Source organism: Pseudorca crassidens, chromosome 21 (genome assembly GCF_039906515.1).
Source record: "Pseudorca crassidens isolate mPseCra1 chromosome 21, mPseCra1.hap1, whole genome shotgun sequence".
Lineage (NCBI taxonomy): Eukaryota > Metazoa > Chordata > Mammalia > Artiodactyla > Delphinidae > Pseudorca > Pseudorca crassidens.
In genome coordinates this window covers 3,666,058-3,693,046 of record NC_090316.1, presented here as the reverse complement: position 1 = coordinate 3,693,046, position 26,989 = coordinate 3,666,058, and the positions used below count along the sequence as shown (strand labels likewise).

General features: G+C 40.8%; 1 protein-coding gene across 18 annotated transcripts in view; it reads left to right on the top strand.

The window, feature by feature from the left end:
• The window catches only part of PSD3 (pleckstrin and Sec7 domain containing 3), a 573,112-nt gene that overhangs the window by 150,395 nt on the left and 395,728 nt on the right, over positions 1-26,989 (top strand). Inside the window, exon 1 of one of the 18 annotated variants that reach the window (XM_067721857.1) lies at positions 25,513-25,630. The exons of 16 other annotated variants lie outside the window; for them this stretch is intronic. Coding sequence is in view for 1 of the 2 variants with exons in the window: in XM_067721854.1 (XP_067577955.1) it covers positions 25,916-25,946 (31 nt within the window). In the remaining variant the exon portion in view is untranslated. Of the gene's footprint in view, positions 1-25,512; positions 25,631-25,741; positions 25,947-26,989 lie in introns of those variants that run through there. One more of the 18 variants, XM_067721854.1, reaches the window with a different exon arrangement.

Below are 26,989 nucleotides of genomic sequence, written 5' to 3'. Positions count from 1 at the left end.
ATGCCACAACTTGCTTCAAGATGAGTGAAGGCACTCCTGAGGGTGTTTACTTGTTCAATATACAGCAAATACCTGTAGTTGCTAGGCTGGAGGTGTGGAGATAACAGTGTACAGTGTGGCTGTGAAGGCTGGTTGGGGAAACAGACAAGTAATGTGATGGTTCTAACATTATATGATTCCTGCTACAGTAGAAATAAAAACAGGGAGTTTTGGGAAGCTGGGACAGCTTCCCAGGAGAGGTGACTATCTGAGCAGAGTTTTGTTTTTTGTTTTTTTTTGCGGTACGTGGGCCTTTCACTGTTGTGGCCTCTTCCGTTGTGGAGCATAGGCTCTGGACGCGCAGGCTCAGCGGCCATGGCTCATGGGCCCAGCCGCTCCGCGGCATGTGGGATCTTCCCGGACTGGGGCACGAACCCGTGTCCCCTGCATCGGCAGGTGGACTCTCAACCACTGCGCCACCAGGGAAGCCCTGAGCAGAGTTTTTGAGGCTCAGGTGGAATGGGTGCTGGCAAGACAGATGTTTCAGACAGTGGAAGAAGTATATGTAAAGCTATGGTGCTGTGAAAACCATGGATTGTTCAGAGCAGCTGGTGTCAGTGGGCGTAGAGGGTGGGTGTGAGGGAGAAGGCTCAGGACAGGCAAGGGCCAGGCTGTGCACAGTGTTATGTGCCCTGCTAAGGAATATGTGTTTCATTGGATTTTTTAAAATAATGGATTGATTCTTTATGTTTGGGATTTAGGGAATCAGTCTGAAAGCAGTGTGGAGATTGGATTGCAGTTATGGAGAAGTGAGATTGGAAGCAGTGTGCCTTGTTAGGAAGGTGCGTACGCGCACACACATGCACACACACACGTACACACACACACGCACATACAGCGCACACATGCACGTGCATGCGCAACACACGCACACACAGCACACACACGCTCACATGCGCGCGCACACACCCCCCTGTGGCTTAAAGAAAATACAAGTTTACTCTTCTCTTCCGTGAAAGGGATCCAGACAGATGATAGAGAGCTCGGGCGGTGGTTCTACAGTGTCAAATGAGCCACACTCCTGTGGGCTATTTGGTCTGCCATCCTTTAAACATTTCTCATCTTCTAATGTGGTTGGTTGAGTTCCAGGCAATTCCCGAGAGCACAGAAGAGGAAGAGGGCAATCAGAAGGGCAAAGGGGCACGTGTCATCTGTAGTTTAAGGATATTTTGGAGAATATCCTTACCACAGAACATTTTCAGTTACAGCTCATTGCTTATAGTGTGGTGCCATGGAAAATGCAGAAAATGTAATCTTTAGCCATGTGCCCAGCTAAGAATTGGGCGTTCTGTTTGTAAGGCAGGAGAGGTGGGCAGTGGGCTCAGACCACCTGTGTGATTGCCACAGAGAGTAGTACGGGGATGCAAGGGGCTCATGATGATGACGGGGCTGAGGCAGTGGCAACAGGGAGGAAGGCAGAGTGCAGAGAGGGAGGCGCTGCTCTCGGCACCTGATGGGGTGTGGAAAGGAGGAAAGAGGGAGGCACTGAGGGTGGTTCTGCTTTGGGCAGCTGGGTGGATGGTGGTGCCTTTCAACAAGGTACAGGCTGGAAGGAGGAGCAGGTTTGGGGTGGTAAGGAGAATGGTGACAGCCCACTATGCTGGGTTTCGGACACTGGCATTTTCATGTAGGGATGTCCGGTGGGCAGGGGGTGTGTGTGGCTCCTCCAGGGAGAAGAGACTTTGGAAGTGGATGTATTGCCCAGGGAACATGTGCACCATGGGAAGACTGCAAGTGGCACCTTGAAGAAGATAAATATTTAAAGGGTGTTTAAAAGGAATTCAGGATGATGAGCCAGGGAGATAGAAGGAAAAGCAGAACAGAAAGATATTGGGAAATAAGAGGGAAAAGATTGTAATAAGAAGGGAATAATTGGGCCCAGTAAATAAAGGCTGAAGTGTCTAGCAATTAAGAGGTGATTGAATGCAGTAAAATAGAGAAATAGATGTTTGTGTGTTTCAGTATTTCTGTCGATATGTATCAGATATGGGTGTGTGTATATGTGTAAAGTTGTTTAGATCAACAGCATGATTCAAAATGATCATAATGACTGTCAAAATCACTCAGGGTAGATGGCTGCTGAGCTGATCTCTAGGAGTAGAGTCTGCATATCCTGTGCCCCCCCTTCCCCCTTGGCAGCCCACTTTGGGTTTTTGTCACTGTGATAGGGCAGTAACTAGGTCTCTCAAGCTAAAATTCTGTATATATTTATTGCTAAGTGAGAATGTTTTTATGGGCAGAGAGGGGTAGCTATTTAATACAAGGACTAGTGTGCCTTGAGAAACATGAAATGGTTTAAAAAATGTGATGAAATTAGGGTCCCAACTGCCACTGTTCACCCCCTTCTTTGAGCTTTAGCATCAGGCTGTGAGTGAGGATGGGGGACTGCTTAGGACTGCAGCGGCCTTGGTCAGGTGGAGCTGGACATGATGTTTTTTTTTGTTTTTAATTTATTTTTGGCTGTGTTGGGTCTTTGTTGCTGCGTGTGGACTTTCTCTAGTTGCGGCAAGCCGGGGCTACTCTTCATTCCGGTGCGCGGGCTTCTCATTGCGGTGGCTTCTCTTGTTGCAGAGCGTGGGCTCTAGGTGCGTAGGCTTCAGTAGTTGTGGCACACGGGCTCAGTAGTTGTGGCTTGCGGGCTCTAGAGCACAGGCTCAGTAGTCGTTGCGCACAGGCTTAGTTGCTCAGTGGCAAGTGGGATCTTCCTGAACCAGGGCTCGAACCTGTGTCCCCTGCATTGGCAGCCGGATTCCTAACTACTGCGCCACCAGGGAAGTCCCAACATGATGATTCTTTGTTCCATTTAGGACAGTCCTACATCTAAAGGTATGACAAGTTCACAGGCACAAGTGATTTTGAAAGGTGTACTGTATTTTACGGTATCATTTTAACCTGATTTACAGATACCTAATGGCAGATTTCTGCATTTTCCTTCAATAAGTATATATATGTTTTTTCCTGAAAGCTTGGAAAGAAATTGTTGGGTTGGCCAAATCGAATTTTTTTTGTACAAAATTCTATGTTTAGGTTCTGCTGATAGTTAGACAACACTTCCCTCTGGTGGACGCAGTTTGTGACACTTTTTTATTTTTATTTATTTATTTATTTTTTGATTGTTTATTTTTTTGCATCTTTATTGGAGTATAATTGCTTTACAATGGTGTGTTAGTTCTGATTTATAACAAAGTGAATCAGTTATACATATACATATGTTCCCATATCTCTTCCCTCTTTTTTTTTTAAACATCTTAATTGGAGTATAATTGCTTTACAATGGTGTGTTAGGTTTCTGCTTCACAACAAAATGAATCAGTTATATATATACATATGTTCCCATATCTCTTCCCTCTTGCGTCTCCCTCCCTCCCACCCTCCCTATCCCACCCCTCCAGGCGGTCACAAAGCACTGAGCTGATCTCCCTGTGCTATGCAGCTGCTTCCCACTAGCTATCTACCTTACGTTTGGTAGTGTATATATGTCCATGCCTCTCTCTCGCTTTGTCACAGTTTACCCTTCCCCCTCCCCATATCCTCAAGTCCATTCTCTAGTAAGTGTGTGTCTTTACTCCTGTTTAACCCCTAGGTTCTTCATGACATTTTTTTTTCTTAAATTCCATATATATGTGTTAGCATACGGTATTTGTCTCTCTCTTTCTGACTTACTTCACTCTGTATGACAGACTCTGGTCTATCCCCCTCATTACAAATAGCTCAATTTCGTTTCTTTTTATGGCTGAGTAATATTCCATTGTATATATGTGCCACATCTTCTTTATCCATTCATCCGATGATGGACACTTCGGTTGTTTCCATCTCCGGGCTATTGTAAATAGAGCTGCAATGAACAGTCTGGTACATGACTCTTTTTGAATTATGGTTTTCTCAGGGTATATGCCCAGTAGTGGGATTGCTGGGTCATATGGTAGTTCTATTTGTAGTTTTTTAAGGAACCTCCATACTGTTCTCCACAGTGGCTGTACCAATTTACATTCCCACCAACAGTGCAAGAGGGTTCCCTTTTCTCCACACCCTCTCCAGCATTTATTGTGTCTAGATTTTTTGATGATGGCCATTCTGACTGGTGTGAGATGATATCTCATTGTAGTTTTAATTTGCATTTCTCTAATGATTAATGATGTTGAGCATTCTTTCATGTGTTTGTTGGCAGTCTGTATATCTTCTTTGGAGAAATATCTATTTAGGTCTTCCGCCCATTTTTGGATTGGGTTGTTTGTTTTTTTGTTATCAAGCTGCATGAGCTGCTTATAAATTTTGGAGATTAATCCTTTGTCAGTTGCTTCATTTGCAAATATTTTCTCCCATTCTGAGGGTTGTCTTTTGGTCTTGTTTATGGTTTCCTTTGCTGTGCAAAAGCTTTGAAGTTTCATTAGGTCCCATTTGTTTATTTTTGTTTTATTTCCATTTCTCTAAGGAGGTGGGTCAAAAAGGACCTTGCTGTGATTTATGTCATAGAGTGTCCTGCCTATGTTTTCCTCTAAGAGTTTGATAGTGTCCGGCCTTACATTTAGGTCTTTAATCCATTTTGAGCTTATTTTTGTGTATGGTGTTAGGGAGTGATCTAATCTCATACTTTTACATGTAGTTGTCCAGTTTTCCCAGCACCTCTTATTGAAGAGGCTGTCCTTTCTCCACTGTACATTCCTGCCTCCTTTATCAAAGATAAGGTGACCATATGTGCATGGGTTTATCTCTGGGCTTTCTATCCTGTTCCATTGATCTATATTTCTGTTTTTGTGCCAGTACCATACTCTATTGATTACTGTAGCTTTGTAGTGTAGTCTGAAGTCAGGAAGCCTGATTCCTCCAGCTCCGTTTTTTGTTCTCAAGATTGCTTTGGCTATTCGGGGTCTTTTGTGTTTCCATACAAATTGTGAAATTTTTTGTGCTAGTTCTGTGAAAAATGCCAGTGGTAGTTTGATAGGGATTGCATTGAATCTGTAGATTGCTTTGGGTAGTAGATTCATTTTCACAATGTTGATTCCTCCAATCCAAGAACATGGTATATCTCTCCATCTATTTGTATAATCTTTAATTTCTTTCATCAGTGTCTTATAATTTTCTGCCTACAGGTCTTTTGTCTCCTTAGGTAGGTTTATTCCTAGATATTTTATTTTTATTCTTTTTGTTGCAATGGTAAATGAGAGTGCTTCTTTAATTTCTCATTCAGATTTTTCATCATTAGTGTATAGGAATTCAGGAGATTTCTGTGCATTAATTTTGTATCCTGCTACTTTAACAAATGCATTGACTAGCTCTAGTAGTTTTCTGGTAGCATCTTTAGGATTCTCTATGTATAGTATCATGTCATCTGCAAATAGTGACAGCTTTACTTCTTCTTTTCCGATTTGGATTCTTTTTATTTCCTTTTCTTCTCTGATTGCTGTGGCTAAAACTTCCAAAACTGTGTTGAATAAGAGTGGTGAGAGTGGGCAACCTTGTCTCGTTCCTGATCTTAGTGGAAATGCTTTCAGTTTTTCACCATTGAGGACAATGTTGGCTGTGGGTTTGTCATATATGGCCTTTATTATGTTGAGGAAAGTTCCCTCTATGCCTACTTTCTGCAGGGTTTTTATTATAAATGGGTGTTGAATTTTGTCAAAAGCTTTCTCTGCATCTATTGAGTTGATCATATGGTTTTTCTCCTTCAATTTGTTAATATGGTGTATCATGTTGATTGATTTGCGTATATTGAAGAATCCTTGCATTACTGGAATAAACCCCACTTGATCATGGTGTATGATCCTTTTCATGTGCTGTTGGATTCTGTTTGCTAGTATTTTGTTGAGGATTTTTGCATCTATGTTCATCAGCGATATTGGCCTGTAGTTTTCTTTCTTTGTGACATCCTTGTCTGGTTTTGGTATCAGGGTGATGGTGGCCTCATAGAATGCGTTTGGGAGTGTTCCTCCCTCTGCTATATTTTGGAAGAGTTTGAGAAGGATAGGTGTTAGCTCTTCTCTAAATGTTTGATAGAATTCGCCTGTGAAGCCATCTGGTCCTGGGCTTTTGTTTGTTGGAAGATATTTAATCATAGTTTCAATTTCAGTGCTTGTGATTGGTCTGTTCATATTTTCTATTTCTTCCTCATTCAGTCTTGGCAGGTTGTGCCTGTCTAAGAATTTGTCCATTTCTTCCAGGTTGTCCATTTTATTGGCATAGAGTTGCTTGTAGTAATCTCTGATCTTTTGTATTTCTGCAGTGTCAGTTGTTACTTCTCCTTTTTCATTTCTAATTCTATTGATTTCAGTCTTCTTCCTTTTTTTCTTGATGAGCCTGGCTAATGCTTTATCAATTTTGTTTATCTTCTTAAAGAACCAGCTTTTAGTTTTATTGATCTTTGCTATCGTTTCCTTCATTTCTTTTTCATTTATTTCTAATCTGATTTTTATGATTTCTTTCCTTCTGCTAACTTTGGGGTTTTTTGTTCTTCTCTCTCTAATTGCTTTAGGTGCAAGGTTAGGTTGTTTATTCGAGATGTTTCCTGTTTCTTAAGGTAGGATTGTATTGCTATAAACTTCCCTCTTAGAACTGCTCTTGCTGCATCCCATAGATTTTGGGTCGTCGTGTCTCCATTGTCGTTTGTTTCTAGGTATTTTTTGATTTCCTCTTTGATTTCTTCAGTGATCACTTCGTTATCAAGTAGTGTATTGTTTAGCCTCCATGTGTTTGTATTTTTTACAGATCTTTTCCTGTAATTGATATCTAGTCTCATAGCGTTGTGGTCGGAAAAGATACTTGATACAATTTCAATTTTCTTAAATTTACCAAGGCTTGATTTGTGACCCAAGATATGATCTATCCTGGAGAATGTTCCATGAGCACTAGAGAAAAATGTGTATTCTGTTGTTTTTGGATGGAATGTCCTATAAATATCAATTAAGTCCATCTTGTTTAATGTATCATTTAAAGCTTGTGTTTCCTTATTTATTTTCATTTTGGATGATCTGTCCATTGGTGAAAGTGGGGTGTTAAAGTCCCCTACTGTGAATGTGTTACTGTCGATTTCCCCTTTTATGGCTGTTAGTATTTGCCTTATGTATTGAGGTGCTCCTATGTTGGGTGCATAAATATTTACAATTGTTATATCTTCATCTTGGATTGATCCCTTGATCATTATTTAGTGTCTTTCTTTGTCTCTTCTAATAGTCTTTATTTGAAAGTCTATTTTGTCTGATATGAGAATTGCTACTCCAGCTTTCTTTTGGTTTCCATTTGCATGAAATATCTTTTTCCATCCCCTTACTTTCAGTCTCTATGTGTCTCTAGGTCTGAAGTGAGTCTCTTGTAGACAGCAAATATATGTGTCTTGTTTTTGTATCCATTCAGCCAATCTGTGTCTTTTGGTGGGAGCATTTAGTCCATTTACATTTAAGGTAATTATCGATATGTATGTTCCTATTCCCATTTTCTCAATTTGTTAAAAAAATGGGAATAGGAACATACATATCGATAATTATTGTAGGTCTTTTCCTTCTCTTGTGTTTCTTGCCTAGAGAAGTTCCTTTAGCAGTTGTTTTAGAGCTGGTTTGGTGGTGCTGAACTCTCTCAGCTTTTGCTTGTCTGTAAAGGTTTTAATTTCTCCATCAAATCTGAATGAGATCCTTGCTGGGTAGAGTAATCTTGGTTGCAGGTTTTTCTCCTTCATCACTTTCAATATGTCCTGCCACTCCCTTCTGGCTTGCAGAGTTTCTGCTGAAAGATCAGCTGTTAACCTTATGGGGATTCCCTTGTGTGTTATTTGTTGTTTTTCCCTTGCTGCTTTTAATATGTTTTCTTTGTATTTAATTTTTGACAGTTTGATTAATATGTGTCTTGGCATATTTCTCCTTGGATTTATCCTGTATGGGACTCTCTGTGCTTCCTGGACTTGTTTAACTATTTCCTTTCCCATATCAGGGAAGTTTTCAACTATAATCTCTTCAAATATTTTCTCAGTCCCTTTCTTTTTCTCTTCCTCTTCTGGAACCCCTATAATTCGAATGTTGGTGCGTTTAATGTTGTCCCAGAGGTCTCTGAGACTGTCCTCAGTTCTTTTCATTCTTTTTTCTTTATTCTGCTCTGCAGTAGTTATTTCCACTATTTTATCTTCCAGGTCACTTATCCGTTCTTCTGCCTTAGTTATTCTGCTATTGATCCCATCTAGAGTATTTTTCATTTCATTTATTGTGTTGTTCATCATTGTTTGTTTCATCTTTAGTTCCTCTAGGTCCTTGTTAAATGTTTCTTGAATTTTGTCTATTCTATTTCCAAGATTTTGGATCATCTTTACTATCATTATTCTGAATTCTTTTTCAGGTAGACTGCCTATTTCCTCTTCATTTGTTAGGTCTGGTGGGTTTTTATCTTGCTCCTTCATCTGCTGTGTGTTTTTCTGTGTTCTCATTTTGCTTATCTTACTGTGTTTGGGGTCTCCTTTTTGTAGGCTGCAGGTTTGTAGTTCCCGTTGTTTTTGGTGTCTGTCCCCAGTGGCTAAGGTTGGTTCAGTGGGTTGTGTAGGCTTCCTGGTGGAGGGTACTAGTGCCTGTGTTCTGGTGGATGAGGCTGGATCTTGTCTTTCTGGTGGGCAGGTCCACGTCTGGTGGTGTGTTTTGGGGTGTCTGTCGAGTTATTATGATTTTAGGCAGCCTCTCTGCTAATGGGTGGGGTTGTGTTCCTGTCTTGCTAGTTGTTTGGCATAGGATGTCCAGCAGTGTAGCTTGCTGGTCGTTAGTGCAGCTGAGTGCTGGTGTTGAGATGGAGATCTCTGGGAGATTTTCGCCATTTGATATTATGTGGAGCTGGGAGGTCTCTTGTGGACCAGTGTCCTGAAGTTGGCTCTCCCACCTCAGAGGCACAGCACTAACTCCGGGCTGCAGCACCAAGAGCCTTTCATCCACATGGCTCAGAAGAAAAGGGAGAAAAAGTAGAAAGAAAGAATTAGTAGAAGAAGAAAAGAAAGAAAGAAAGAAAGAAAGAAGGAAAGGAGGGAGGGAGGGAGGAAGGGAGGAGGGAAGGAAGGAAAAAAGACGATAAAATAAAGATAAAATATAATAAAGTTATTAAAATAAAAAACATAATTATTAAGAGGAAAACCAAAAAACAAAAAAAACGGATGGATAGAACCGTGGAACAAATGGTGGAAGCAAGACTATAGAGACAAAATCTCACACAGAAGCATACACATACTCAAAAAGAGGAAAAGGGGAAAAAATCATAAATCTTGCTCTCAAAGTCCACTTCCTCAATTTGGGATGATTCATTGTCTAAAGGAGGGAAGGAAGGAAAGAAAGAACAAAGATAAAGTAAAATAAAATAAAGTTATTAAAATAAAAATTAAGAAAAAAGTTTAAAAAAACAAAACAAAAACAGACAGAACCCTGGAACAAATGGTGGAAGCAAAGCTATACAGACAAAATCTCACACAGAAGCATACACATACACACTCACAAAAAAAGGAAAAGTGGAAAAAATAATAAATCTTGTTCTCAAAGTCCACCTCCTTAATTTGGGATGATTCGTTGTCTATTCAGGTATTCCACAGATGCAGGGTTCATCAAGTTGATTGTGGAGCTTTAATCCGCTGCTTCTGAGACTGCTGGGAGAGATTTCCCTTTCTCTTCTTTGTTCTCACAGCTCACAGGGGCTCAGCTTTGGATTTGGCCCCGCCTGTGCGTGTAGGTTGCTGGGGCGTCTGTTCTTTGCTCAGACAGGATGGGGTTAAAGGAGCCGCTGATTCGGAGGCTGTGGCTCACTCAGGCCGGGGGTAGGGAGGGTCATGGAGTGCAGGGCGAGGCTGTGGCGGCAGAGGCCGGCGTGATGTTGCGCCAGCCTGAGTCACGCCGTGCGTTCTCCCGGGGGAGTTGTCCCTGGATCACGGGACCCTGGTAGTGGCGGGCTGCACAGGCTCCCTGGAAGGGGGGTGTGGAGAGTGACCTGTGCTTGCACACAGGCTTCTTGGTGGCGGCAGCAGCAGCCTTAGCGTCTCATGTCTGTCTCTGGGGTCCGCGCTTTTAGCCGCGGCTCGCGCCCGTCTCTGGAGCTCCTTTAAGCATCGTTCTTAATCCCCTCTCCTCGGGCACCAGGTAATAAAGAGGGAAGAAAAAGTCTCTTGTCTCTTCGGCAGGTCCAGACTTTTCCCCGGACTCCCTCCTGGCCAGCCGTGGCCCACTAACGCCCTTCAGGCTGTGTTCACGCTGCCAACCCCAGTCCTCTCCCTGCGCTCCGACCGAAGCCCGAGCCTCAGCTCCCAGCCCCGCCCGCTTCGGCGGCGGGTGAGCAGACAAGCCTCTCGGGCTGGTGAGTGCCGGTCAGCACGGATCCTTTGTGCGGGAATCTCTCAGCCTTGTCCTCCACACCCCTGTTGCTGTGCTCTCCTCCGTGGCTCCGTATGTCCCCCACTCCGCCGTCCGCAGTCTCCGCCCACGAAGGGGCTTCCTAGTGTGTGGACATTTTTCCTCCTTCACACCTCCCTCCCACTGGTGCAGGTCCCGTCCCTATCCTTTTGTCTCTGTTTATTCTTTTTTCTTTTGCCCTACCCATGTTTATTCTTTTTTCTTTTGCCCTACCCAGGTACGTGGGGGGTTTCTTGACTTTTGGGAGGTCTGAGGTCTTCTGCCAGCGTTCAGTAGGTGTTCTGTAGTAGTTGTTCCACGTGTAGATGTATTTCTGGTGTATCTGTGGGGAGGAAGGTGATCTCCGCGTCTTACTCTTCCACCATCTTCCCGGAAGTCGCGACACTTTTTTAGTAGCAGTTCTCAAATTGTCAAGTGCTGTTTCCTTTTCCTGCTACAGATTTCTTTTACATTTGTTTTGGAGGTCAATTAATATACTTTTGTTCTTTCTGCTTAATCTAATCTGAAGGTTTATAAAAATTCCAGTGGTGTACAAATATGCCTTAAATATGTGATGCTTTAATCTCATTATGATGTTATGAAATTAAAGATTTGGAATTTTCATGCAAAAACATTCATGTGGTTGAAATAGAAATGTTAACCACCCATACTCTCAGATGGACATTTTGGTATGCCTCTGATAATTATAATGCTTGAATATAAGATGCATTAAAATAATATATGATCCATGGCTGCTGAGCCTGTGCGTCCAGATCCTGTGCTCCGCAATGGGAGAGGCCACAGCACTGAGAGGCCCGTGTACTGCAAAAAAAAATACATATATATATTTATATATATGTATATATACATATACACACACACACATATGAAAGCTAGTCTGGAGTGTTCTGTTTTTCTTATATGTAAATTTTGCAGAAACTTCTGAAGAAGTCACTACTACTGTAATAATTGAAAGACTAATGTGGAAGATCCTAAATTGGCTGTTTCTTAACTGATAGTTTTTTAGTTGTTGTATTTGTTTGTCCTGTGTTAAATTATGGCTGACAAAGTGAGTGGGATATTTTTATTAATTTTTTGGTTCAATCCTGAGTTCTCTGTTTGTTTTATATATGTATACACACACACTTACTACGTAACAGATACTCCGCTAGGAAATTTTTATGTTAGCTATTCTTTAGACCTCAGAGGAGTCCTCTGATGCTAGGTCCCCAGTAAGGCTTAAATAATTTAACCTCAGGTTACACAGCAAGTAAGTTGTGGAACTGGCATGTCCACTCGAGTGTGACTTCAGAGCCCAAGTCTTCCCACCACATCCTACAGTATCACAAAGAATCAGAGTGAGATGCCACTGTACCCCAATTGCCAGCCTACTAACTTCAGGTGAAAGTGGGCTGTAATTCTGACTTTGTCATTAATTGGTAGTATGATATTGAGTAATTGACTTTCCTAGCTCCACTTTTTAAAAAAATCTTTAAACCAAGGTCTTTGTGTCTCCCTGAAGGTTGGGGAATGAGGAGATGGTGGTATGAATCCATGCCCCACTCCAGTCAACTAAAGGCTCCCCCTCTTATCTGTTGTACATATTGGGCTTCTATGTCAGACATCATTTGAAGGCACAATTTCTCTGCTTAAAAAAAAAAATTAAACTGTTGGTCAATATGATTTCCCAGGTCTTATCCAGCTCATTCTCTCTTGAGGGATGTTGATCAGCACAACAGCTCCTTGTTATTTTTCCTTTGGCAGGGAAAGCAGGTGTGGCCTGAGGCACCGGATTATTTAGTACCTGCTCCTTTCACTTGACAGCATTAGGGTGCTGAGGACAGGGCCATTAAATTAGGAGGAAAGCAGGCTCTAGATGGGCAGTCCTCCAAATCTCAGAATACTGAAGCATTTAAATTCTTTACCCACTGTAATCAGAGCACCCAGCTGCCCCTTTACTTTGCAGTGAAACTTTCAACAACGCACTTCCCACATCCGAGCAGAGGGAAATTATGTGAGGAAGATGACAGAAGTAAAAAATACATAAAACACTGAAACATAAATTTCTGTTCGCATTCAACATTGTAGAATTAGAGAAGATTTCTTGGCAACATGCCAAATAACAGTGAGCAAGACCCAGCACTCTTTCATCCATAGCTACGTTGTCTCTGCCTTCCTGAAAGTTTCTGTTCCTTGTTGTGCTCATGCTGTTCATACTGAAGTATTCAGTCAGCCTTACTTCACTGATACAAACAGTGGTATCATTGAGGACAGGGTCAAATCTTAACTTTTATTTCAGTACACCAGGAACTTTGCAAACTATTTTAAAAAAATGTTTCTGTTGGTTAAAAGGGAGTCTAGCAAATGAGTAGGGACCACTTAGTGCACTATCCAGCTGTACCCGGAAAAGCAATTTAGAGAGCTCGCCCTTCCAATGACAGATTGTTAAATATCTTAAATTGGGCCCCTTAGCTGTCCTTGGAATAACTGCATGGGGAACTCTGATCAAAATGAATAGAATGAAAGAAAGAATATTAAGAACCTGTTTTAATTTTCTGGTTAAAGGAAAAATGATTAGAGATTCTTTTTTTTTTTTTTTTGTGGTGCGAGGCTCCCCAGAATTTTTTGGGAACTGAGATTTGTGTAGGTTTGGTTCTCATATCTAGGTATAGTGGGGGAGAAGAGAAGGGGCAGGAAATAAGTTTTTCTTGTTTAATACATTTAATTAATTTCTACAGATAGTTACTGAGTATTTGCTATGTAGCCAATTCTGCTAATCACTGCTTATGAGAAACTTATGAACTTATAGGCAAGATAACATTCACACTAGGAGCCATTAAATAGATGATGATGTGTGATTGAGTGCCAGATAATTAGTATAAGTCTCATGAACAGATGACTGATTCCATGCTAATGATCCTGCATGGAGATAGACATATGTTCTTATCAGGAGACAGACTATTGAGATCAGGAGCAGCCTGGGAGGTCAGGGGTATGTGGTCATCATATTAGGTACAGTAGAGGGAGAGCACAGCAGGGTATGAAGGCACACTCAGAGGCTTCTAGGAGGGATGTTCGTTTGTTCTGTGCCTGGCAGGGTAGGTAGTATTTGAATATATGGAAAGAATAGGCAGGATGTTCTGTTCTAGGAGGAGATGAGAGTGATGTTGTGGAGGACGGCAGAAAACTGGCTTAGGTAGAGAAATGGATTAAGATGTGATCGTGGAAGACCTTAAATCAGTTCAGCAAGTTGCCATTGGAAGTGTATGTCTTGAGAAGCTTTATTTAATCCCTATCAGTTTGATTGATGACCCTTTCTTTGGGGGGGTCCCCGCTGTACCTTAGAGTCTGCCTCTGTTATTGAACCAGTCATTCTGAAAGGCTCAAATTTATTTACAGGTTTTTCTTTCACTAAATGTGACTGAGACTATACCTGGTTACCTTGATTGGAATTTGGCTGTTTTTGAAATTCCATATTCATAAATTTACCTATCAGAGTGGGTTACTTCTACAGATAGTTTGATTTTAACCATTTTATTTTCAATCTTAAAATTTAGATTTTTGTGACATCTTGCTTTCATTGTCATATGCTCAGCACAAAAGACATAAAAATTAAATCCTGTTTAGCAATACATTTAACAAATTTGTTTTAAATAAAAAGATTAAATGAAAGGGAATTAGAATTCAGCAGCTATGTATGTATCATTAATATTACTGTGTTTGTCACTTATGTGCTGTTGCATTCACAGTGTGTGTGTGTTACTCCACTGGTATTTATTTTAGGAACTCATTTTTATTTCCGAATTTGAGTTTTATTTATTTAAAAAAATTATTTATTTATGGCTGTGTTGGGTCTTTGTTGCTGTGCATGGGCTTTCTCTAGTTGCGGCGAGCGGGGGCTACTCTTTGTTGCGGTGCATGGACTTCTCATTGGAGTAGCTTCTCTTGTTGCTGAGCACAGGCTCTAGGCGTGTGGGCCTCAGCAGTTGTGATGCGTGGGCTCAGTAGTTGTGGCTCGTGGGCCCTAGAGTGCAGGCTCAGTACCTGTGGCACACGGGCTTAGTTGTTCCGCGGCATGTGGGATCTTCCCGGACCAGGGATTGAACCCGTGTCCCCTGCATTGACAGGCAGATTCTTAACCACTGTGCCACCAGGGAAGTCCCCCGAATTTGAGTTTTAAAGGACATTTTATAATTAGTTGCTCATGCTGATTTTCTTAGCATGAGTGTTTTAGGATGTGAAATTGCCACTTCTGCTGTGCGAGGTCTTATGGTGACGTGTGCTACCCTAGGAGCCCGGGCTGATGCTCCTCCAGCGTGGACGTGTGTCCAGGCCACCAAGTTTTCCTTGCAGGCAGTGAAGTGAAATTGAAATCTCTGTCATTGCTGATATTTCCCCTCTCCCCTCCCACCCATTTGCTCTTAACCATAAATTTCCCCATTTCCGCTGTTTATGATCTTTGACATCTTCTAATTTGGGTGTGAGTTTTCTCTATAAAAATGTAAAAATAAAAAACATTGCTGCCAGATCCTTTTGGTGCATTGAAATTTATGTGAATAACTTGAATTAAAAGGAAAATTTCTTAGGTGAGTGAGGGCTGTGAGTGCTTAACATGAGACCCTCTGAGAGGGTTTCTTAACTTCAGAGCGTCTGTGAGCCCCCAGACATTTAATGCGAAGTTTGTATGAATATTTATCTGGATTTTTTTTTTTTTTTGGCTGTGTTGGGTCCTTGCTGCTGCACGCGGGCTTTCTCTAGTTGTGGCGAGCGGGGGCTACTCTTTGTTGCAGTGCACTGGCTTCTCATTCCTGTGGCTTCTCTTGATGCAGAGCACGGGCTCTAGGCATGCGGGCTTCAGTAGTTGTGGCACACGGGCTTAGTTGCTCCGCGGCATGTGGGGTGTTCCCGGGCCAGTGATTGAACCCGTGTCCCCTGCATTGGCAGGCGGATTCTAAACCACTGTGCCATCAGGGAAGCCCCTATCTGGATGTTTTTATTGGGAGAGGATCCATAGCTTTCTCAAAGAGGTCCATGATGCCAAAAAAGTTAAGAACCACTTCTCTGAGGATTATATTTTCCTAGTCCTACAGATTCAACTATTACCCTAAATCAACTACATTAATGAGGTGTTTACCATAAAGTAAGCTCTTTTAAGTACTTGAATTAGTGAATCTATTGATATATTGTCATAATTGTTTTTGCAAGATGTACCCCATACCAAAAAGGTCAAAGGGATTAATTTACACTTTTAGTTTCTTTCCCCATTAAATTGACATATTTACTGTACAGAGACCACTTGACATAATCTTTATAAATATGGGGTGTGATGAAAATTATTTTAGGTTCATATATCCATGGATTACCTTGTAAGTTAACATCATCATCCTAGTAAAGAATTAATGAATATCTTTTAACTTCTGAACACTATGATACTTGTCTAGTCTATAGAAAATGTAACATAAGAAGTAGGTTGGGAAGCCAGTATGAAATCATGAGTATATAAGGACCCAAAGAAAAGTGCAGGCAATACATGTTTTAAGAGTAGAAAGGAGGGAACGGTCACTGTGAGTTGGGTCAAGCATGCAGGACTTCAGTGAGAAGGGGGATTTGAGCGGGGACTTGAAAGATGGGTAAGACAGAGTTTGGGGAGGAGGGAATAACTGGTTGAAGCAAGGTCCACAGGCGATTTTGCCCCTTAAGGGGACACTGAGTTGACCAATGGAGAGGCAGCAGTGGGTAGTGGCTCTTTCCCTGGCTTCTAGTCCTGGCTGGAAGCTGCTTAACCACTCTGTTCTCAGTATTTTAATTTGTAAAACTAGTACTTTTCTTATAACATTCTTAATTTATTTGGTATGTGTTATATTTGAAAAGAAAAACCTAATATACAGAGCCATCAAGATGGCAGTATGGGAATAAGGTGAGAGTAGTTAGTGGCCAGATTGCTAAGGGTCTTGAGTAACAGGGTTAAGCAGGAGTTGGCAAACTATGGCCCTTGTACTCATTTCTTGTCTTTGTAGATGACGTTTTATTGGGACACAGCCATGGGTTAATTTATCATCGTCTCTGACGACTTTTTCTACAGTGGCAGAGTTGAGTGTTTGCATCATGACTTTATGGCCCATGAAGCTTAAAATATTTACTCTTTGGTCCTTTACAGAAAAAGTCTGCTGACTCCTGAGTTAAAGAATTACAGCTTTAATTTAGTTGCATTGGGGATCCATTTAAAATTTCTGTTTTGTTTTGTTTGGGGGAAGGAAATGTATGTAGTAGACAGTAGTAACAACAATGCCACCGGAAAAGTGTATTAGGAAGATTAATCTAGTGAAGTTGCCTAGAGTGCATTGGAGGGTATGAATTCGTGTTGAGGTGGGTAGGCTGTTTAGGACCAGTAGTTAATTCCTGAAGCACGCTAGAGAAGAGATGGTATCCACTGTAGGAAGAGATAGTAATAAGAAGAATGTAAATGGAGGGATAGATGTGTGAGACTCTAAGAAAATAATAATAGTCTTGGAGATGATATGGGGAGATACGAGGGAATATATGAGGATCTAAAGTATGTCACTGAAGTGACCGGAGGGGTTAGTGGTGCATCTGAAATAGGAGCTAGTTTTATAGGGAAGTTCATCACTATGGTTTTGGCATGTTGAGTGTGACGATACATCTGTCAGGTAGTTAGAAGTTATTGACTCTTTGCTTTTTCTGCTTCTCTGGCCAGACCCAACTTTCCGGGAATGGTAGGCACAATTCAGAGAGTAGGCTGCCCTTAATTGCTCAGAACTCCCCCTACAGGGTCCCAGGAAAGAGGGAATCTGTTTCCTTAGTCCAGTTTTTCTTCTTCCTGGTAGTGCCTTCCAAGAGTGACGGCGGTGGGTTGCATGGTGAAATAATGTGGATGTGTAGCACATGGCTTGTAAATGCCAGCGACTTGATCACTGTCTGTGGGAGAAGCACGGGGCAGTTCCCAGAGGCTCTCTTGAGCATGTTGGCTCAAGTTAGTTCTTCAGACAAAACTCACAATCTTCCCTTCTACTCTTAGCCTGAGACACACATCCCTTCTAGACTCCTGAGACCTCCACCAGAGGTGAGCTAATTAGACTGTATGTGAGCTGCTTCTGGCTGTGGTTTACTTTGTATTTTTTTCTTATTATGTTGTCATTATCATAAGTTGGGTGGTTCTTTTGCCAACACAGATCGGAATGTAGCCTTGACACCTTTAACTTGGTAAGATTTATTTTCTGTTTGGCTTTCTTGAGGCTTGTAATTAAAGGATACAAACTGGTCTAGAGTTACTTTGTTTTTTCTCCTTATTCTGTCATCCCGGTCCAAATCTAGACCCTTGCCTCAGAGGTCTGGTCTGGCCAATTACATTTTCTTCCGAATTAACTAAATTCTTGACATCTTTCCCTTTTCCTGTATAGTAGTCTCCGTCTGACGAGCACTTCCAGTCAATGGAAGTGTGAGGTGGACTGAAGCTCAGGGCAGATGTCAGATCTGGGAACCTGGAATGATCAGGGCAGAGCCTTCCTTTCAAATACAATTTTGTAGTTTTCAGTTAACTTTTCAGGCAACCTTCTCAGTTTAATCTTACAACAGCCCTGTGAGGTAAACATCTTGTAATTAATTGTTCAAATTATGTTGAAAATTAATTGCAAATTTTTATTTTAGTGAGTACAAAAGGCTGGATAAGTTGACTTTTAGTGAGAATTTTTAAAGTAATAGATGAAAGCTGAGGCTCAGGAAGGCAAAATTACTTGTTCCAATCACATGGTAAGTAATGGAACAAAGGCTGATCCCCAGTTGTAATAGTAGTGACATCAGCTAGATCTTACTGACTGTTCCCTAAGTGCTGGGCACTGTTTTAAGTATTTTATGTGTATTAACTCATTTAGAATACTTTTGCCACAATACCAGTTTGTCTGTTGGGTGATAGATGTTTCTTCCAAGCTCTTGCATTTTAGAAGGTGAAGAATACAAAGTGAGAAGAGCAGTGAGCTGAGAACTAATCAATTTTTGGGACAACCTATAATTTAAGGGCAGAAGAAATGCCAGAAGCCGGGGAAATAGCAGAATGGCAGAAGCGATAGAACAACGACTAGGGTAGCATATTGTCACATGAGCCAGTGGACGAGAGGGATTGTAGAAGAAATTCCTACCCTTCCATCCCTTGACTGACTGGACTGCGCTCTGCTCTTAGGGCTGGATCTAGAGTCCATGTGGTCCTGCTTCCCTGCCAAGGGGTGGGATGTTACATTTTATTGTAACATAGCTGATACAAGGTGAGAGTTTATGAACAGAATCTCTTACTGAAAGAAAGAAAATAAAAAGAAATGGCAAATAAATAAAGGAGTTTATAGGAGAGAGAATTATAATCCTAATTTAACTAAAGGCTAGCCAGAAATCGGCTTGATGAGTACAGATCCTAGGGCCCTCTGGCTACTTCAGTTGCCCACTTCAATGTCGTTTGGATAATTATTGACTTTTCTACTTTGGGGAAGATTCAGTTCCTCCTAGAATTTGCTTTCAAGTTTTACCTTTGCGTATGGTGTCCCCTTTAGCCCAAGACTCTGGAGCATTCTTTCTCCTCCAGTGCTATTCTTGCACCCTTGGGTTCTGATTCCATCCCAGGCCCCATACATGAGGATGGCAGTTTCCTGACTGACCATAGAAATTCTCCTTGCCTGTTACATGCAACCTGAGTTTTATGCCATCTTAACCTGACTTTGCAGTTTGACATCTGTGCTTCCTGGGTATCTCAGTGATATGGGGGTACAGCAGTGAACAAAACAGATACAAATCATTCACTTCGTGGAGGTTTCCTTTGAGTCAGTGGGGCTTATAGTTTGATTACATTCTGAATAATATTAATTAGCCAGTTGTAAATATAAGAATCTACCTAAGATAATATTGGGAATAACCAGAGTAGTCAACAGTAACTGAATTATATTACTAAATGGCACGTTGTATGTTCATTATAAATGATGTTTACATGGTTTATATATAATAGAAAATAACATAAGTATTATTGTAAATAAGTTAATATGCGCAACAAGGGAAAAATGTTTAAATTCCCAAACTGTGGTAGAATAAAAGACAGGAATGAAGTACAGCCCAGTGTGAAGTAGAAGCTTTGTTTCCTTCTGCTCTTCTTAGACTCACATTTGGGCTGCCAACTAAATTCCTTTCCTTCTTTTTTTTTTTTTAATTTGATCTGAGGGATGTTTCTTGCCCTTCTTATCTTCTAATTGTATGTTGGCCAGGTGGCTTAAACTCTCTCTATGCTCTTATCTGTAAAAAAGGAGTTAATATTCTCCATACCCTGAGAACCCTCTTACACTGTTTGGTGGGAGTGTAAATTGGTGCAGCCACTCTGGAAAATAGTATGGAGGTTCCTCAGAAAACTAAAAGCAGAGCTACCGTAGATCCAGCAATCCCACTTCTGGGCATATACCCAGACAAAACTATAATTTGTAAAGATACATGCACTCCTATGTTCATAGCAGCACTATTTACAATAGCTAAGACATGGAAACAACCTAAATGTCCATCGACAGATGAGTGGATAAAGAAGATGTGGTACATATGGAATGGAATATTACTCAGCCATAAGAAAGAATGAAATAATGCCATTTGCAGCAGCATGGATGGACCTAGAGACTATCATACTAAGTGAAGTAAGTCAGAAAGAGAAAGACAAATACCATATGATATTACTTGTATGTGAAATCTAAAAAATGACACAAATGAACATATCTACGAAACAAAAACAGACAGATGTAGAGAACAGACTTGTGGTTGCCAAGGGGGAGGGGAGTGGGGGAGGGAGGGACTGGGAGTTTGGGATTAGCAGATAAAAACTGCTAATAGGGTGGATAAACAACAAGGTCCTACTGTATAGCACAGGGAACTATATTCAGTGGCCTGTGTTAAACCATAAAGGAAAAGAATGTGAAAAAGAATACATATACATATAACTGAGTCACTTTGCTGTACAGCAGAAATTAAACACAGCATTGTAAATCAACTATGCTTCAGTAAAATTTTAAAAAATTAAAAAAAAAATCCTCTACACCCCCAAATTATCAGAAAAGGAGGAGTGGCTTTATATTCAAGTTTTTACCATTTCTGAATTAGGGATGTTTGATTGTTTTTGAATAACAAAGAACTTTTGGAGAATACGTATTAGCTTGAAATAACTACAGATAATTCTAGTTGGGATGCTTACAGAGATCACTAAAACAGGTTTAAACAAAGAGGAGGAAACAAATTTAACACACATTTATTAATTATACCTGAAGAAATGATCCTGGAGTTGTAGGTGTTGGATGTCACTGTAAACTGGCTTTTAAAGGTGACTTTTAAAGGTCAGACAGTGAGTGTAGCACTGAATGGATTCTGTGCATTAGGATAGAATTTCCAGCTACAGCATCACACAGCTTTAAAAATTGCTGTATCTCAACTTAAAGCAGAACCTAAGATGTAATATAACTGAAAATGAGACTGTGGTGGTAGCAAAGATTCTAACGACAATTGCATGTGAAAAGCTTGACTCTGATAATTCCTAGAAATGTAAGTCAGAGCAAGTATTTTTATTGTTTCATGTAGTATGTTATTTTATATATGTACACAATTAACATAAAATATTATGAGAAGCTATTTGATTATTTAATGTACATCCTTAAAGTGTAGCCAACGACTTTTTGTCCATTGGGTTGCCTTATATTTAGGTATACCTGGTCTTTACTTCTTAGGAGATTTTAAGGGTTAAATGAAACAGTTAATTGGGTGTCTGCTGTGTAGTAAGCACTGGGTAAATAGGGACTGACACCAAGACCTGCTGCAGTTCTGTTTCCTGCTCTTTCCTTGTCATCACAGCTGGTGGGGGAGCAGGAACACAGTGGGGAGTGACTTGGAGGGTGACAGGGTAGCTTTATAGGTAAATAGCATCTTGCCCAGTCTCTCCTCCTCCAGGTCTCCACCCTCCACCCCCGCCGCCTCCCCACACAGTCTGTAGTGCAGAGAAGGCGCAGTGGTTCTGCACTCTGAGACGGCTCACCCTCTCCTCACCAATGCAGACCCTCAGGTCCACTGACTGTGGTCGTCCTGCCAAGCAGTCCTGGGAGAGTTGGAGAGTTTGTAGGTGATTTTAAATTATATCTTTACTGAACAGGAGGTTTCAGACATACACACTTTTTGTAAGGTATGTTTCCCTACAAGCTTACTAGTAGGGCTGTGTATATATTTCTTATAAGTTACAAGTGAATTTTTGTTATTTTTTTAAAACAATGTTCAGAGTATAAAGCTCTGGCATAACTGTCATTATTTCTAGTCTTGGTGTGCACACCTGTCCTCTCTGCTCACTTGGATTTATTTTCATGTTATGTCTTCCTGGATTCTGTTTTCTATGTTAATCTTAAACATTCAGATGTACCTTATAATAGAGACAGTAGACTAATATGTAAAAACTAAATTTTTATAATCCTGAAATTGGCACTGCGTATATTTGTTAACATCTAAGAACCAGAATTAAAAAATAAATAACTTGAGATAGGAAAACTGGCTTCTTCTTTTTTTTTTTTTTTGCGGTACGCGGGCCTCTCACTGTTGTGGCCTCTCCCATTGCGGAGCACAGGCTCCAGGCACTCAGGCTCAGTGGCCATGGCTCACGGGCCCAGCCGCTCCGCGGCATGTGGGATCCTCCCAGACCGGGGCACGAACCCACGTCCCCTGCATCGGCAGGCGGACCCCCAACCACCGCGCCACCAGGGAAGCCTGGAAAACTGGCTTCTTATTTGTTGAAATTTGCTCAATAAAACGAAGTTATTTCAAATAAGGAACTATTGTTACCAGTTCTTCTGATAATCTTGTCTCCTCATGGATTTAGTAAGTAATAAAGGCAAATAATAAAATATCATATGTTGTGACAAAATTGGCATTATACAGTCTTTATTTGTAAAATATTTTTAATTCTAAAATTTTATACTAAATTGGATAACAGTAGTTTGCTTGCCTGTTTGTATTACTTTGTTGGAAATTTTTGAGAAGTAACACGTTATATCAAATAGCAATTTATTACCTACAGCTTGTCAGTGCTAGTGACAATAAAGTCTAGAAATACATTACTGATTTTAAATTTTGTTATTCAAGAATAATTAATTATTCATTTCTCTTAAAACTTTCTTACAAGATTTGTATTTAGGATTTGTTTTAATCAGGTATGGTAAGTCACACAGACATGGGAATAATTGTCATGAAGAAAGAAGTGTACTCACAGATCTCTAGAAACACCTGCAGGGCCACATGGGGATAGAGGGGGGTGGGGAAGAACACAGCCCAGCCTTTAATGGGGTTTTTGCTGGAAGGAATGGGTAAGGCAGGGTCGATACCTGCGTAAGCTTAGGATTATATAGTTTGAATAATTTCAAGGGTTAAAGTCTAGGGGTAGTTCCTAGTTGTCCCATGCCAGGCCCTTGGGTGATGTAGAGCTGGGGAATATTGGCTTAGGTGGGAGAGGTTGAGGAAGGAGATGCATGGGGTGTGGCTCTGGATTGGTTGATTGGTGCATCAGAAGTGTACTCCCAGGGGAGTCCTTTGCTCTCTTCAGGAAATAGCTAGCCCTGGGAGGGGCTGACTCTCCAAGATCAAGGCCCCAAATGCCAGAGCGTCAACACAGAAAATAAGAAGATACAGTCAATACAAACTTTATGTTAACACTCAAAATACTTTATAATTTAAATTTCATACTTTCTTCATTAAAAAACATTGGTTGCAGTTGGCTGTTGTATACTTTTGTTTAGAAGATCTTAAATTTTAATGAAAAAGTGTATTTTATAAATCTAGCTTTTTTGATTGGTACAGTCTGTCAGTGATATTTCTAGAAAAACAAATTATCTTTTACAGAGGAGATATAAACAGAATATTGGTTGGTAAATTCTTTAATGGTTCTCTCATCTGAATATTATTGATATTATCTGTCTTTCAAGGATAATGGCAGCTTTATTAGGTTACATTTCAGAAACAAAACAAAACCAGACAGTCAAAGACTTCAGGATGTCACTGCCAACCCAGTCGTAGACTCAGGTGCTGTTTCCACATGTATATTTTTTAGAGATAGTGTACATGAGAGACTAGAGAATATGTAACAAATTTATTTTCAAGCTTTACTTTTTAAAATGGTGAGTTTTAGGATGTCTGTCAAAGATATTGTTAATTAAAGCCTAATGTGAAACGCTAGACATTTGGAAATGAGACAGTTGTGTGGTTGAGACAGTTTCATTTCCTCACAGTCACTGGTAGATGCATTTAAGGGGATCATCTTAGTTATGTAGCCTTTTTACAATCTCAGTAACTTTATTCAGCACCCTCATTCATGTATTTGAGTTTTTTCCCCTTGTAAGGAGCTTTCTTGGAAAGCACACCCAACAACTTCAGCTTATATCTCACAGAGAGTTGGTGATTCATGGGTTGGTTAATGTTTGTATGACACCAGCAAAGGTTGTCCTTTCTGCTTTTCCTACCAACTCTGGAAAAATTGCAGCTCTTCTTGGAGAAGTTTTTGAAAAGGGAGGAAGCTGGCAGTTGTAGTTTAAAAATGCAGTAATAATGCTAAAAGTAATGATGATTATAGTAACAATAATAATAATCTTGAGCTTTTATTATATACTAGTTGCTAGTATGAGTGCTTTATATATTTATATGAATAGTTAATTTAATTCTCAGAACAACCTCATTGTTTTCCTCATTTTTTTTGGATGAGAAAATTGAGCCCCTCAGAGGTTAAATCTTGCTTGAGGGACATAATTGGAAAGTGATGGAACCCAGACTACAAGTCTAGATTGTGCGCTTTAACCGTGCTTTTATAACTTAAAAATCTATAGCTCAGAAGTAAGGAAACTAAAGCCGAAAGATTTAAAGCCATTGGCCCAAGGTCACTGGAGCAGTCAACACTGAAATTCCTCTCCTGGGTGTCATTTTCACTACCTTCGTATGCTTTCTCTAGGTGTACTCTCTGCCTTTATCCTCTTATATTTGGGTGAATCTTCTTGCTATTTTTGACTTGCTGTGGTTCCAAATTCTGAAAATTATATTCTTCCTTTGGAATTGTTTTACTTGACAAGGAAGCCCCCAGGAGTCAGTGTAGCTTTATGGACTGAGAGGGTGGACTTTGCAGCCTTAGTGCCTGTAATTGAATCCTGCCTGTGCCGGTTTTAGCCATGTGAACTCATACAAGTCAGATACTTCTTGTGTTTCAGTAGTTTTATCTGTAAAATGGGTTAATTATGGTAGCTATCCCACAGGGCTGCTGGTAGGAATAGATAAGTTAATACAATAAAGCTGCTTAGTGTGGTGCCTGGCACATAGTAAGCATTTTATAAATATTTTCTATTCTGGCTATATTATTTATGAGAAATGTATACTCCAAATTAAACTCAGCACATTATCTCACACCTATTAGGTACTCAGTAAATGCATACGGAGTGAATAAAAATAATCATCAATTGCTTTGTATTGGCCTTTGCTTTTTATACTAGTTGGAAAATTAAGGTTATAGAAGATGAGATATTTTCAATGTTTGTATTAACCTCTGTTACTAAGACTAAGGACCAATATTACACTATGCTCTTCATCTCGTGCTATTTTTCACTTCACTTTTCTCATCTACAAAACCATTAGTTTTTCATTTAGTATTTTTATTGAGATTGTGTAGAAAGGTATTGCATACATCTGAGGTACCATTGGTGATGTAAAAGTTTATGTCATCATATTTAAAACTAAATGTTAATGTCTTCGAATTTTTTCATGTCACATTTTCCAAGTAATATCAGCTACCCATTAAATAAGAATTTAATTGCAGGAATGGTAATGCAGTCGTCAGTAAAATGACTTTAGTTGGCAGCATCATTTAGCCGTGAGATGAGGACTGGGAAAGCAGGATTGAGATCCTCCCACGGCAGTTGTTCAACATTACATTTGCTTTTGCCTTTTCTGGTTAAATAACACAAGAATTAAACCCTTTAAAAGGGAGCCCATCCATCTCCTTTCACGCGTGTCCTTCTTGCATCAGAGAAAATGCTGCATAATTCTGAGATGACAGCCCCACCTCTGATGTCACCCGGGGTGGTACAGTCCTCTCCGAGGCTTTGCTGGGGTTCCTGCTGCTGCACTGGGGAAATGGTTACATTAAAGCTCACTCCCGTCATCTCCATTATCTCCTTGGAAGTAGTTTTCACAAATATAGAAAGGCCCTACGGTGGTTGTTTTCGGTAAGCTACCAAGGTGGAGAGCGCAGAGGCAGACGGGAGCGTGAGGGCAGGCTGCTGTGCCTTTGTGACACAGGGAGAGGCGGCAGCTCGCTCAGCCGGGCTCCTGGTGCTCAGAGCGCTTCCATGGACATCACCCTGTGCATTGCAGGGCCACAGGGGCTGCCAGGAAATCTGAAACTCATTTGCTTCCAGTTACTAGAACGGCAGATTTTGAATTAGCCAGCTTCTTTTCTAGCTAACTTTTCTCAAGCGTTAAGCTGATGAACTGGGCATTTTCTATGATCAATGGGTAACTGCTGGAGCTACAGTAATCTCTGTGAGTAACCTCTATTTGTAGGTCTATGCAGGCAAATATATTTTGTATATCTATCTTTTGTAAAATGCTGCTGTAAAATGATCCGTCTGTATTATTGACTGCTTTTGCTTACTAGTCTTGTCTTTTGACCATCCCAGTAGGAGACTGCTGGGGCTGGATGAGGTTTTGCTGAATCCTGACTAGAGAAGCACATACTGCATTTATCCGGGGTGTCCACACCAGCCGTTCTTTAATTCCCCAGCCGCCAGAAAGACACCACCTGCCCTCCGAGTGCTGTTGCCCAGAACCTCCCCTGGCTTTAACGTGGAAGGTTTATTTTAGCATCTGACATTGGATTTTTCAAAATTTTTATTTTTAAATAGAAAACAGAATATTATTCTTACCTGTAATTTTATTTCCTTTCATTGTTTTTTTTTGTTGTTCAAACGGCTTTCCTGGGAACACAGAATTCTATCATCCTGTTTCTCCCTGTTTCTGATGTATTATATAGAAAGAAAGAGGAAACCAGCTACCCCTGTAGTTTTAGAAAGCCATCATGTTGTGGCACTGGATGGGAATGGGGAGGAGTTTCTCTTAAAGAGCTCAGACTGCTTTCCCCCTGCTCTGCCGGAGTCTCTGGAGGAGAGCGTGGCTAGCCCCAGGCAGCACCACAGCCGCTCCTTGAGCACTGTCCTTGAGGCTGAGGTGGCCTCTGCTGGAGGTTTATTTTTCCTCAGTTTACACATGGGGGTGTGTTTTTCTTATCTGTGGAAAGTGTCACTTTTAGAGTAGTTCAAGATTTATTTCTCTCTCACCAGGGAACTTGACTTCGGTGAAATTTGCATTTTCAGAGACGCTTGGAATTATTGCTCATGTCAATTTGCAGCCTGAATCCTTACCAAAACTGTGGGTCTCTTATTGAGCATGAAAACTACTGAATGCAAATATGGATCAGCTGAGGCTTGTGACAGGCTGGAGGCTGAGTGAAGCTGTTGTTTTCCACTGCACTTGACATCTGTCTTGGCACACAGCGGTTTAGGGAAGTCCACAGCTGTAGTGGATCA